The sequence below is a fragment of the Canis lupus genome, chromosome 12, assembly GCF_011100685.1.
Source record: "Canis lupus familiaris isolate Mischka breed German Shepherd chromosome 12, alternate assembly UU_Cfam_GSD_1.0, whole genome shotgun sequence".
Lineage (NCBI taxonomy): Eukaryota > Metazoa > Chordata > Mammalia > Carnivora > Canidae > Canis > Canis lupus.
The window spans coordinates 47,016,964-47,031,951 of record NC_049233.1 but is presented as its reverse complement, the minus strand read 5'-3'; the positions used below and the strand labels follow the sequence as shown (position 1 = coordinate 47,031,951).

Sequence of the window (14,988 nt, the reverse complement as noted above, 5' to 3'; positions counted from 1 at the left end):
GTGGCGCTGTGGTTTGGCGCCTGCCTTTGGCCCAGGGCGCGATCCTGGAGACCCAGGATCGAATCCCATGTCGGGCTCCCGGTGCATGGAGCCTGCTTCTCCCTCTGCCTGTGTCTCTGCCTCTCTCTCTCTCTGTGTGTGACTATCATAAATAAATAAAAATTAAAAAAAAAAAAGAGTCCAACCCTGGTTTGTTTGAACTCAGAATCTATGGGATATCTACTATTCCAAAAAATCTTGAAATTGACCAAATTCGCATCAAATTCTGCTAAGTAACTCCCTTGGACCTTGCCTCTCCAGGATAAACAGCTCAATTGCTCTAATCATTTTTATGGCCTGTTTAGAGACACTCTCTCCACCCTGGTCAGTCTTCTAGACCTAGTTGAGTTTGTCGAAGGTCCAACTGACACCAGAAAAAAACCAAGTGCTCCAACTATATTCAAACTGAGCAGAAAAGACTCCCATGTCTCTTGGAAGAGACATGCTGAGAAACAATAAAAGTCAAATTCAGAGCGCAGTGGTCTGTGTGTGATAGTCCCCAATGTATAGTAGCATTTATATTGCTATCACTGCAGCCAGCTGTGATGGTAACTCTCAGAACCTTGATCATGTTCTTCTCATATGGTTTCTGCACTCAACACAACTTAGTGGTCTTTCTTAACAGTGTTATAACAGTGTTAAGATCTTTATTAAGATCTTAAGCCCCCATCTTTATTCAGCTTCGTCCAAGGGGACACACTGGACATTTGAAGGCTCTGGCATATATAGCCTCTGCTCTGGGCTCTGCTTTTGCTGACATTTCACAGGGGCAGATTCTCACACTGAAGAGAAAGCTATCAAAATCCAAATCTTAAAGAAGCAGAGGAGAACAAGATTTACAGTATTCATTCCATTCTTTTTCCAGTTCTGCCCTCTTATTTCTTACCACCCTTAGCTTTCTGGCTTGAAGATGCTATTATTTCTACTACAATACAGCATTGTTTTTGCAGTTTTTATTATGTTTGTTTCTTCCAAATGAAAAATGGTGGCAGAAGAATTAAATCTCTTTGTCAAAAACATAGCAAGAGTCATGAGTGTAATTGAGAAGGTGTAGGATTCAACAGAAACACTTTGTCCAGAGCACACCTATGTTCTGTCTCTTGTCCCATAAAGATCCAACTCATAACCCACCTCTTCTATAGAGCATTTCATGATTGCCTTTTGCCTCTGGTAATTTCTCCCTCCCCTGGCTTCTATGTTAGGTGCTGCAAGATTCTTTAGGACAGAGACCTTTGTCTAGAAAACTGTCAAATCCTACCTTTGTTTGGGTTAGTGCTAACATTATTGGAAGGTTCCTATTCTCTGAATCATTAATGCTCAAGGATTCAGTATGGCCTCACTCCAACTGCTCCTGGCAGAAGGTGTCTCAGTATGAAGACTTTTTCTCCTGGCTCTGGGACCTGAGGCAGGCTGCGCTCTGTGGTTCTTTTTTCTCATCTTTAAAACAAAGGCATCAAATTTCATAACATCTAGTATTATTTCCAACTATGAGATTCTATTTGTAAGCTTTTCTTATTCTATGAGAAAAATGGCTTCATTTTTATTCCACATATCTTTAATTTTAGCTGAATTCATTCCGAAATAAAAAGATAAAGTACCCTCTCCCCCTCCCTACTTTTCTCTCCCTCTCTTTCTCATCTGTTTGCTATGTACATACAAAATGTCTGTTCATGCTTCCTGGTTTTGTGAGAGTGACTTTTACTATGTCTTCTTACTTTCTGAATTTCTAAGAATTGTGTGTATGATATGAAGTTAAAATAAGTTCATCAAAGATAGATTCACTTAAATTGTTCTTTTGCCTATTGTTTTTGGTAGATAGGTTCTGATAAATAATCTTGGAAAAATCCTTTAAAGAGATGAAACACTCTCTCTCATTGTTCCAGCTTCTTTGTGTAGATGATGATAAGGTTTTATAAAAAGAGATATTCAATGAACTGTGTGTATGTGAATGGCTTTAATTGGTTTTTCCAGTTTCAATTCCCTTTTAACATATATTATAAACAGCAGAGACACAAAAGTTCTCATCTAAGTTATGAGGCAAAACAAATGATCAGGTTACACCTGTTTGGCTTATGCTACCTTGGAAACCACTAAACTCCATTTGCCTGAGCTTAACGCACTAGTTTCCTCTCAGGGAAATAATATAATCAGCTCATGATTTTATTTTAATCAAATGAGCAACTGACTGGCTCTCTTCTTAATCTCCACATCTGTGTCAAGAGGTAAGTTAAGCTTATTTCTCCTATGATAGGATTTATTTATTTAATGGGAAGATGGCATTTCTTGTAATTGGGTAGTTAGCCATTACCTCCTTCCAAAAAGTTTTGATGAGAGAAGTAATCCTAATTATTACAAACTAGATGTATTGCTATCCAGTTTTGTGCTGCATCACAGATGCCCTTTCTGGATAAGCTGCCTCTAAGTTACCCATTTGGAACATGTGATGGACTTGAGGGCTTTGGCAGCTGTGGCCAAGTCAAAACGCTTGGCCTGAGCACAGAATGTGAATGAATGGGACTTCGGGTTCATAGAGGAACAGCCCAAGACCTCTCAGTGGCCCCTTCTGTGTGCCTTAAGGACAACCTTTGAACTGTTCCTAAGAGAGGATCCTCTAAAAATGATAATGCCTTGGGGGCACCTGGGTGTCTCAGTCAGTTAAGCGTCTGACTCTTGATTTTGGCTCAGATCATGATCTCAGGGTCAGGGGATCAAGCCCTGCATTGGGATATGTGCTCATTGAGGAGTCTGCTTGGGATTCTCTTTCCCTTTCCTTTTACCCCCGCCTCACTCATGCACACAGTTTCTCTCCCAAATAAATAGATAAATTTTTATAAATATTTAAAAAATAAAAAAGTAAAAATGGCAATGCCTTTATTCATACAGGAAAGTAAAATACTAGGCAAGAGGTGTAAATGTATATGTGTCAGCTTGTGTGACACATATACGATGCTTCTACTCAGCATTGTCCATGGATCCTCAGTGTTAACAATTTATTTTTTTAGTATACTGTTATTTATATGTATAAAACCTAAAATTAGATGTGAAATAATTTCATATCCACAGGCCAATCTTTAGACTTATAGCTCTTATGCAACTATATTTACAAAAGAAAAATCAAACATCACAAAACCAATAAAATTAATTAAAGTTTAGTGGACAAAAGATATGATTTGGCTGAAATTAAATTACCACTCATTAAGAGAATAAGGTACTGACTGCAGAAGCCCAGATTCTTTAAAGTTGGTCCTACCTATCTCACTGTGGGTTGGGTTACCTTTCACAGCATGTTTCCATTCAAACTGCCAGCAGGCTTCATTCAGGCTGCCCTGTCAATATGCCTTCATGTAGCTTTCTCCTGAGCAGAATCCATTATGTGTTGTTTCTCGGAAGCCCAGAAAAATTAAAGTTCTGTAACTTGGTTCCAATATGATTTCAAATACAATGTAAATATCAGAGGTGGGCAAATGGCCTCTGCAAAAGCCAGATAGTAGTTTTAGCTTTGAGGGCCATACTATCTCTGTTGCAACCAGTCAACTCTGCTATTTTAGCATGGAAACAGCAATAGACAACAATAAGTGAATGGGCACGGTTGTGCCTCAACAAAACTTTATTTACAAAACAGGTAGTCAACTGGATTTGGCCTGAAGGCTGTGTAGTTTACCAAATGCTGGTGACTATGAGTACTGAAATCCTGTGGCAGTCCTTGGTTACGAGCTAGTCATCCAGCAGCATTGTTTCTTTGTTTTTTTGTTTTTAAGATTGTAAAAACAAAATACACACGCATAAACTTCTCAGAAGCCCTTGAGAATCTAATGACAGACCCTCAGGGGTCATAGATCCTGGGCTGAGAAACACCTTGCTTTACGGATTTTCCAAATAGGCTATTGCTAAAAATGAAAATGCCTTGTATACAAATGGGGGTTTTATGGAATTTGCAAGTGTCAGCAGGTAGTGGAAAGAGACTCTTGAGAGGAAACTCTATTCTTTAGGGGTCAAATAATTTGCGTACAATGTAGCACAGAGTTGTTAATGAACCAGAAGACCCAGCATGCTAAGGGGAACTAGAAACCAATCATTCAGGATCTGCATTCTGCTGCCAGGTTTCCAACTGATTAGGGGGAGTCTTGCACAAGCCCCTTCCTTCTCTGAATTTCCCTTTCTTCGTCACTACATTGGGGGTCATACCACAGACCTCACCTCTTTTAGAGGGTGGAGGTGAGGATTACATGAGATGCTGTGAGACATTTTGGAAATGTTCAAGCACTACCCACAGACAGGCACTGTTATTACTGGGACACGAAAGGAACTGGATATAGAAGCTGATGCATTTTCAAGGCTTGTCACTGGTGTTCTGCAAGGAAATTGGAAATCCAGTGCCCCTCAAACACAAGTTTCAAAATAGCAGTTTTCGATCATTTCAGTGCGGGACTCTGCCTTCTGGCAGTGCCAGGGCTTCTCAGTGGTTTTGTGCCCACTCAAGAACACAAAGAAGGCACTTACTTGTGGATGGCTGAACCACACAAGAAGTGAAGCTTCAGTGTAGGGGAAGTTGCTGGCATAGCAAAGGCTCATCTTGGAATAAGCGAAGGATGGGTGGACTGGTGCTCAGTCCCAAAGGCTCAGAAGCTCAGGTGTATGATTCACCATGAGGTGAGTCAGCTCTAAGGGACTCATTAACCAAACCCAGAGGAGCCTGATTTAACAGGTGCCTCTCCAGGGACTGGAACTCTTGTATGTAATTTCAGGGGAATATCTTCACACAGTTTAGGGAATCTCCTTGGCAAGAAAATTATTACTCAGAGTTTGCTTGGTAAATTGGAGGAATGAGAATCAAATGACTGTAATGGATATTTAATCCATGATGTAGAAAAGTCAGATGCATTAACTATCCTTGCCTCTACTGTATGGTTATTGTAACTCATTTTCTCAACCCAAAACTCATACACGTTTTCATTAGTTTTCATTAGACATCAGCATGTTTGCAATAAGGTTGTCCCAGAAAAATCCAGAATCCTTGGTTGCAGAAGAGAGTGATGGAGTATTTTATATCTGTACATTATAAACTTTTCCCTGTATGTGGAAATATGTAGACATTGAGAAGGTCTACATAGTTTCTGTTCACCTAGCATTCATGCAGAGCTCTACTCTTCTGTTAACCTCTGCTACCATGTTATTATGCCGGTCATGGGACCACATGGTTGATTGGGCTTCCTCCTCAGAGGGGGAGGGTGGAGGTCTGCTTCTCCCTCTCCCTCTGTTGCTCCCCCTGCTTATGCTTGCTCACTCTCTCTCTCTCAAAATAATAAATAAAATCTTTAAAAAAAATCAGTTAGTAGAACCTTAGTATAGCCGGTGGAGGATTTTTAGTTGATTTTTTGGGGGAGGGGTCTTTCAATTTTCATTGGTTTGATAATGATGATGATATTTAAATTGATATTTGTCAGGCATCAAATGATATCCTAATTGATTCAAATGAACTTATTCATTTGTATCTATTTACTCAGAGCTATACTAATGCAAGTTCCTTCTAAGAGAGTAGACTCTGACATGTATAAATTTATTTCCTCTACCTATTCATTTGGTTGTGACTTTTGGATATGCAGCACACAGGGGATAGTTATCTAAAATTTTACATTTACACAATTCTTCTCCAAGATCTCCATTTTGAGGATTAAGTCTCTGCTGTTAAGAGAAGGGTTAAAACAATTTGTCAGTCATTATTTGAGCATTCTAACTTCTCATCCCCATAGAACATGTGTATTTGTGTACCCACATACCCTCTGTCTCCACTTCCCAGATACATTTCATTTGGGATTTTTCATAGAATTATGAAATACTTGAATCAACGTTGATGCCAATAATGAAAAAAATCCTTGCAATAGGTTTGACATTGGAATTATTTGAGTAAATAGGACTGAATGGATATTTCCTATTAATATTAATATTAAATACGACAGCAAAGTGATATGAAAATTAATTTCTCATCTTTTAGTTCAATTTTCTTAATGTGGTCAGTGGGAAGAATTGAGGCTTTTGAAGAATGAGTAAGTGATTTATTCTACGGCAAAGAGCAAAGAAATTTGAGACTGAATATTTCACCTAAGAATTCAATATTCAACTTTGCTATCTCTTTTCTTTCCTGTGTGTTTTATGAAATTCTTATATTTCATTTTGATTTATGACCACAACAAACTTCATGAAGTCAGCTTGTGGAATATTAGTAACCCCATTTTATAGACAGGGAAACTGAAGTCTCAAAAGAGTGAACTTCTTGTCTATAGTGACATAGCACAGAACAGCCTAGTGTGACCACCTAGGTTCTATACAACTTGGCTGGATCTCCTTTTCCAAACTCATCTCAGACCATCCACCCCTCATTCACTGAGGACCTTCCTTCTGTTCCTCAAACACATAAATTCATTCTGACTAGGTATTCCATTTCCTAAAATGTTCTTCCTCATAGCTTCATGTAGCTGACTTCTTGCCTTTCAGGGCTCAATCCAAACACTACCTCAGTAGAGAGGTCTCCCACGGCCCCTCAGTCCAAAGAGGCTTTCCTGGCCCCATCATAATTACATCACATTCTGCTTATGCCTCTTCACAGCCTTCATCATTATCTAATATTATGCATTTACTTGTTTCTTGTTTATTATTTTTCTCCCTCTCTAGAATATAAGCTCCATGAGAGCAAGGAGCTTTCTCTATTCTCTATCTAGCTCACTCTTGTATCCCAGCAGCTAGAGCATATACTTGTCACAATTCGTTTTTTTTGTTTGTTTGTTTGTTTGTTTTTGTTTTGTTTTGTTTTTTTTAAGAGAGAAAGCACAGGCAGTGAGGGGCAGAGAGAGAGTGAGAATCTTAAGTAGGCTCCATGCCCAGTGCAGAGCACGACTTGAGGCTTCACCTCACAACCCTGAGATCAGGAGTTGGACACTTAGCCAACAGAGCCACCCAGTTGCCCTCTTTTTTATATTTTAATAACTGTACTCATCCTAGTAAATGTGAAGCAGTATCTCATTGTAGCTTTGATTTGCATTTCCCTAACGACTAGTGATGTTAAGCATCTTTTCATGTATGTCCTGGCTATTTGTATGTCTTCTTTGGAGATATGTTTATTCAAATCTTCTGCTCATTTTTGAATTATATTTTGTTGTTGAGTTTTAGTAGTTCCTTATGTATTCTGGATATTAAACCCTTACCAGATACATGACTTACAAGTATTTTTCCCCACTTTTGGTTCTTCTTGCTTTCCTAATAATGTCCTTCGATGAACAATGGTTTTTAATTTTGATGAAGTCTTGGGATGCCTGGGTGGCTCAGCGGTTTGGTGCCTGCCTTTGGCCCAGGGCGTGATCCTGGAGTTCCAAGATTGAGTCCCACTTCGGGGTCCCTGCATAGGGCCTGCTTCTCCCTCTGCCTGTGTCTCCGCCTCTCTCTCTCTCTCTCTGTATCTCTCATGAATAAATAAATAAAATCTTTAAATAATAATTTTGTTGAAGTCCAATTTATTTATTCTTTTTTGTTGTTCATGCTTTCAGTGTCATATCTAAGAATCCATTGCCAAACTCAAGGTCATAAAGATTTATCCCTTTGTGTCCTTCTAAGAATTTTATGGGTTTTTTTGGCCTTTATATTTTTTAGTTCTTTGATCCATTTTGAGTTAATATTTTAAATTGCATAAAGTAGGGATCCAACTTAATTTTTTCTGACATGGAAATCTGATTGATCCAGCACCTTCTTCTCACTTCCAATTTTAATTTAGATAAAAAGTTTGGGGAGAATTCACAACTTCCCAAAATTATTCCTGATATTGGCAATGTTGAATATTTTACTTTCTGAAAATATTTTATTAATTCAATTTTCCAAACTAAATTCCTGTGCAATTAACTGCTAGTTCTTAAGAGAGAAAGTCATAGGAGAATTGGTACATTAGAATAGACAAGTAGAAACTCTTCAAAAATCAGTAGTTATCCTTAGTGGTTTAAGGGATAAATTAAAAATAAAGAGACAATCTGAATTATTGTTAAGACATAAGAATGATGAGCTAATGATTTCAAACTAACAATAACTGCTTTCAAATGCTTAAAAGGCTATTATATGGAGACTCCTAACTTATCCATCTTCATAGGAAAAAAGCTAGAGAAAAATATATACTTAACTTGCAATTGGAAAGGCTTCCAATTTGACACCAAGAAAAGACTTTTACTGGCAAAGTAATAATGATGATGCTTATGGATCACCTACCATGTATCACACTCTGTTTTGAGCTCCACATGGTTGGTATTTCTAAAATCACAGCTGAACTTAAGACTTGAACCCAAGGAGTCCAACACTGTGCCTAGGCTCTTATGCACTATGCTAAATCACCTTTGTTAAAATTAGAACACCTCCCTCTCTGAGAAAAGCCATTGACTTTCCATCAGCAGAGAACTTCAAAATAGGATAGACATTTATCAGTCAAGTGAAATTCATAATCCTGACGTATTTAATGGTGTCAGTCTTCCAATTCTATTCAAAATGTTCTTACTGCTTTTCTTTTAGCAAAAAAGCCTGAATCTACTCTTGCTCTCTTCCCTTCTCTAAAATGCCCAACAGGGCACTTCCAAATGTTTTGTAACATTACATAAATATCTTTTTGAATAATATGGACAAATGCCCGATGACACATGTTATAGGAAAACATAATACCTTTTGTTTTCCCTTTTTTAATCTTTGGGACTTTGTTTTAATAATTCACGGAGACACTAACCTTTCAGGTGGATTTCAGAATCCTTTTTATTTAATATAATTTTGTTTGTGTTCTGAACCCAAGGACATTGAAGTATTTATTCCCTGCTGAATAGAGCACTGTGTACATGTATCTTTGTTTTCTCTGAAAACATCTCTTAACTCTCACATATTTCCTTAGGGCTCTAGTGTGTGGGCTCACTACATATTGTTCCCTCTGTAAGAGGTAATGTGACATGCTCCAACAGGTGTGCTGCTATAACAATATCCCAATTTTCTTAACCTCCTCATTCTCCTCACACCATCATTTCCATGATACTCTTTTAACTGCGTAATATAAAAAGCAAAAAGTAAGTAATTTTTGTAACAGAAAACAAGACCTGAAATGGCAAGGATTTCACCTGAGAAATCTCAAAGTATATTAGTGGCAGAACTGGAGCTCTGGCCCACATCTTCTGATGATGGTAGAAAGTTAAGAGAAGTTATTTTCACTTGGAGAGATTTTGTCTCATCTCTGCATGGTACCATGCATTTGGATATATCTGGAGACATTTTCAGTTGTCCATTTTTGGTTGAAATAGAGGTAGGAGCTGGTACTACTGGATCTAGCTGATAGAGGCCAGGGATACTGTTAAACAACCTACAATGCACACGGCAGCTGATCCAACAAAGAATTATCTAGCCCCAAATATAAATGGTGTCACTGTTGAGAAGCTCTATTTTAGAATGATGTAAATTGGATTTAAACCCTGCTCCATATCTTACATTGTATACTTGGGAAAGTAGCTTTCTCATCTGAGAGAACAAAACATCCACCACCATAACAAACAAACCAAACTGAAAAGCAAACAGAATCTCCACTTTCTAGGGTAGTTGTGTGACCAACTCAAAAGCACTGAACAGAGAATGCTGAGTATGTAATGGGCCCAACAAACAAAAGCTGTGGGCCACACCACAGAATTCAATTATAAGACAAAATGGAAGCCAGAAAGACATCACTAAAATGAAAAAGAAGGCTCCCTAGCATCCTATCCACTTTTTAAAAACTATTTTTTAATTTAAATTCAATTTAGTTAACAACCACCAACTACCTTCCCTTCACCAACCTTCAGTTTGTTTCCTATAGTTAAGAGTTTCTTATGGTTTGCCTCCCTCTCTGTTTTTTTTTCCCTCTCTGTTTTTATCTTATTTTATTTTTCCTTCCCTTCCTCATATTCATCTCTTTTTGTTTCTTAAATTCCACATGAGTGAAATCATATGGTATTTGTCTTTCTCTGACTGACTTATTTCACTTAGTATAATATCCTCTAGTTCCATCCATGTCATTGCAAATGGCAAGATTCCATTCTTTTTGATGGCTGAGTAATACTCTATTTTATATACCACATATTCTTTATCCATTTATCTGCCTATGGAATCTGGGCTCTTTCCATATTTTGGCTATTGTGGACATTGTTGCTATAAACATTGGGGAGCATATGCCCCTTCCAATCACTACTTTTGTATCCTTCGGATAAATACCTTGTAGTGCAATTGCTGGGTCATAGGGTAGTTCTATTTTGAACTTTTATTTTTTTATTTTATTTATTTATTTTTTTATTTATGATAGGCACACAGTGAGAGAGAGAGAGAGGCAGAGACACAGGCAGAGGGAGAAGCAGGCTCCATGCACCGGGAGCCCGACGTGGGATTCGATCCCGGGTCTCCAGGACCGCGCCCTGGGCCAAAGGCAGGCGCCAAACCGCTGCGCCACCCAGGGATCCCCTATTTTGAACTTTTAGAGGAACTTTCATACTGTTTTCCAGAATGGCTGCAACAGTTTGCTTTCCTACCTACAGTGTAAAAGGGTTCCTCTTTGCATCATCACCGACATCTGTTGTTTCCTGATTTGTTCATTTTAGCCATTCTGACCCATGTGAGGTGGTCTTTCATTGTGGTTTTGATCTATATTTCCCTGATGCCAAGTGATGTTGAGCATTTTTTTCACGTGTCTGTTGGCCATTTGTATGTCTTTGGAGAAATGTCTGTTCGTGTTTTCTGCTCATTTCTTGACTGGATTTTTTGTCCTATCAGTTTTTATATGGAAAACAGCAAAAGAGATGGACAGAAGTGCAAGATAATTAAACAGCATCAAGGACATATGAGGAGGAGAGAGGAAGTGATGATAATTTGGAAATAGAAAGCCATGGAAGGATGTATAGGTAGAGAGATTTCAGTAGTAACTTGGAGGGAAATTTGAGAGATAGGAGGAATCAGAAGAATTTGGTGAGCAATTAAAAAGGATCATGAAAAAAAAAGGATCATGGTGAGGAGTGAACGAACATGAGATATACAACTTGGGTGCTTAGATATTGGTGATGCCATTAAGCAAAAAAAATCAAAGGGCAGGACAGATAATAAATTCAGCTGTAGATATATTGAGTTTGAGATGACTGTGGCATATTTAGATGATAACAAGAGGCAGAGAGATGTGGAAATCTGGGGAGCTGAAGATTTGAGAGTTAGGATCTGAAAGGAGTAGTTGAATCCATGGGAATGAATGAGATTTTCTAGGGAGAGCATATGGAGTGCAAAAAGAGCAGAAGACAGAGCTTTTAAGAACTAGTCAAAGAAAACTAAGATGGCACAATCAAGAGGATCAGAACAATAGAAAGACAAGATAGAGTAATATGGAAGTCAAGGCTGAAAAAGTTTAAAGAACACAAGAGCAGGCAATAGTATCAGAAAAACTAAATGAGATCCAGAACATCTAGAAGACTTGGTAGTTGAGTGGTTGTGGAAATTTTAGTGTGCATTGATGAGCAGAAAAACTAGACTCAATGAGTTGAAGAGTAAATAATAGCTGAGGAAATAGAAATAAGGGATAAAGGAAGATAGTTGTCAGCGAGATAAGCTTTGCAGATTTCCCCCGTTAAAATGGGTAACACTTAAGAACATTTATATGCTGAGATGAAGGAAACAATGGAAATTGGAGATACAGAGTACAGAACCAGGGAAACTTGATAAAAAATGGGATGTAGAGCTGGAATGATCATTCTGAGGCAAGATGAGACTGACCTCTCTCTCTGAACTGAGTGGAGCAGGTTAAGTTGGGCATGGATGTGAGTCTGGAGGAGTAAGGAAACATAACTTTGAAAACGTTCATACTGGAGAGCCTCACTTTCCACTATCAGACTGGAAGTGAGCTCAGTTGTTGGGATGGGATACTGGACACTACAGGAGGTAGGTGCAGGGAATAATCTTTAGTGATTGGGGAGGGGCATTGACAAAGTAGAAAAAGTGAGTAGAGATTACAACTTCAAGAAGTAGGTATGTGAGGGCTATCTCAAGATACCAAGGTCACTTTAGGATTCAAATCTAATTTTTTCTAGATCAGTAACAGAACTCATTCATCCTTAGAAGCAATTAGCCAAATAATTTGTTTGAAAATAGGGTAGTATGTGTGGGATCACCAACTAAATTCCAAATTAAACTGGGCATGGGATTAATTACATCTGTAGACCAATAGTGTCATTCCCTTGTTTGAAAGTGAGTCCTCAATATCCAGCATTGAAATTTGAGTTTATCTTCCATAATCCCATAATCAAGTAAGACAGTAGAAATGATCAATGAAATAAAAATAAATGAATCATGATGCAATTGTTTTCTTTTGCAGAATCTGACCTCCTTTTGAGCCTAAGTCATGAGTTGGATGTTCTTCAGAGACCTCCTAACTGGAGTAAACAAATATTCAACTGGGATTGGGCGGATTTGGCTGGCTGTTGTGTTCATCTTCCGTTTGCTGGTCTACATAGTGGCAGCAGAGCATGTATGGAAAGATGAGCAGAAAGAGTTTGAGTGCAACGTTAAACAGCCTGGTTGTGAAAATGTCTGTTTTGATCACTTCTTCCCCATCTCCCAAGTCAGACTCTGGGCCTTACAACTGATCATGGTCTCCACACCTTCACTTCTGGTGGTTCTACACGTAGCCTATCGTGAGGGCAGAGAGAAAAGGCACAGAAAGAAACTGTATGTCAGCCCAGGTATGATGGATGGGGGCTTGTGGTACACTTATCTTATCAGCCTCATTGTTAAAACTGGTTTTGAAATTGGCTTCCTGGTTTTATTTTACAAGCTGTATAATGGCTTTAGTGTTCCCTACCTTATGAAATGTGCTTTGAAGCCTTGTCCCAACACTGTAGACTGCTTCATCTCCAAACCCACCGAGAAAACAATCTTTATACTTTTCTTGGTTATTACCTCATGCCTGAGCATTGTGTTGAATTTCATTGAACTGAGCTTTTTGGTTCTCAAGTGCCTTATTATGTGCTGCCTCCAAAAATACTCTAAAAGACTCCAGTCCTCAGCATGTGAGTGCCACGATCTCAGATATGTTGAATGTGGTGTGATAGCGGCTCCTCCCCTACTCCAGAATTGCCGTTCAGATTTGGCCATAGGCGCATCTCAGCGAGGTGAAACAAAGCCACTTTTTTGACACAGAAGAGGGTTAGAACCTGCATCCTTTCTAAGCAAGACCTGGGCTGCATTGGAAAACAAAGGGTGTCAGCCTTACTGTCATTTGAGAAAATTTTTAATTTTCAGTATGTGCTCAGTTGTATATACTAGACAAAGATGTCATTGTTGTAGGGTTCAAGTGGGTATGTAAGTTGTGTTTGAATAGTTAATTGCAAATTAGTCTGAAGAAATTCAACAAGCAGCATTCTTTTAAATGCTTAGATCTGTCAACTGGAAAATATAAAAAGTGACATTTATGACAGATGTGATGACTCCAAGCTGTAGTTGAAGCACTGGCAATCTTTCCAAAGTGTCAGCCAAGGCTCCCTCACTCAGCCCTACTTAAAAGTTGCAGAGAAAGAGTATCGTGAGGGTGGGCAGCAGCTAACCAAGGGTACACAGAAGTACACACAATGACACTCAGTGAGAAGGCTTGGCCTGGGGAAATGACCACAGAGCCCAAGACTCTGCAGTTTAGGTCTCCCTAGATATATATGGACTAGGGGAGAGGGAACGAAGCCATTATTTGTGGTCTCCAAGTTGATACAAATATTACTGGGAGATATCCTGCTTAAGCCTGAACTAGGAGACCCCTGAAAGGGTCACTCTGGAGTCACACAGGAAGGCAGGTCCCACTGAGTACATAGACAGGGAGCAGGGTAGGACCCAGAAAGAGAACATACCCACTTGATAATTACTTAACACTTCTCTTTAGCCATGGAACTTTGAAATACTTCATAAATTTCTCTATTTGTTGGACCTTTTTAGAGTCAGGAAATCAGAGCGTATAATACAATATATCATAATTTTCCCAAAATTTACTAGTACATCTCTCTTTAGAATAGATAGTAAAATCTGTACAATGCTGTTACATTGTTGTGAAAAATGTAAAAAAAAATAAAAATGTTTATTATTACTTGATTTGGAGCCTAGCTCTTATTTTTATTATTTTAGAGAGAGAGAGACAGCACATGAGCATGAGGAGTGGGTGGGAAGGCAGAGGGAGAGCCAGAAAGGGAGAGAGAATCTTAAGCAGGCTCCACGCCCATCACAGAGCTGGACATGGGGCTGGATCTTACCACCCTAACATAATGACCTGAGCTGAAATCAGGAGTCAGAGGCTCAACTGACTGAACCACCCAGGCATCTCTTACTTTATTTTTTTTTTAAATCACAGATATATTATCTTTGGATTTAATATTCTAATGGATGTGTATTTCTCCAGAATAAAAATGAAGTGTTTTTGTTGTGTTGTCTGTCATTGTTATTGTTACTTGACTGCACTATTATTATTCTGTGAAATAAACCTTTTCTGACAGTTTCCAAACATGACTAGCAATCCTCCTTGGTGAGGATAGCTCAGAAATCATTCTTCTCTACTTGGAATTTTTTTAATGAGAAGTCAGTGCATATAAATGTAATTTTAACTTAAACTGATTATGTCATGTCTTCCATGGCACTGCCCTCTTCAGCAGAAAGCCACTGTGATTCATGCATAATGAAGGTTATTTCCGTCATTATCTACAAACTGTGTCACCAACAGTGGTCATAATCTGTCTTAAAGACTGTGCCCTGGACAACACAGGGAAAGGTGAACTTTGTGGTTTTCTCCTGCTTTCAGTTTATGCCAATTATTCATTGCTGCACTCATAAGTTTATATCCATTTGACATGAAAACACCTCATCTTCACAAGTGCCAGGTAACCACTGAAGGATTTATGTGAATAC

The 14,988-nt window shown here is 38.6% G+C and overlaps 1 protein-coding gene across 1 annotated transcript; it reads left to right on the top strand.

Moving 5' to 3' along the window:
* The first annotated feature begins 2,144 nt into the window (after positions 1-2,144).
* Positions 2,145-14,225, top strand: GJB7 (gap junction protein beta 7). Its single transcript, XM_038553357.1, has 2 exons — positions 2,145-2,261; positions 12,422-14,225. The coding sequence occupies exon 2, from the start codon at positions 12,449-12,451 to the stop codon at positions 13,238-13,240; it is 792 nt and encodes a 263-aa protein (XP_038409285.1). The 5' UTR covers positions 2,145-2,261; positions 12,422-12,448; the 3' UTR covers positions 13,241-14,225.
* Positions 14,226-14,988: the final 763 nt, after the last annotated feature.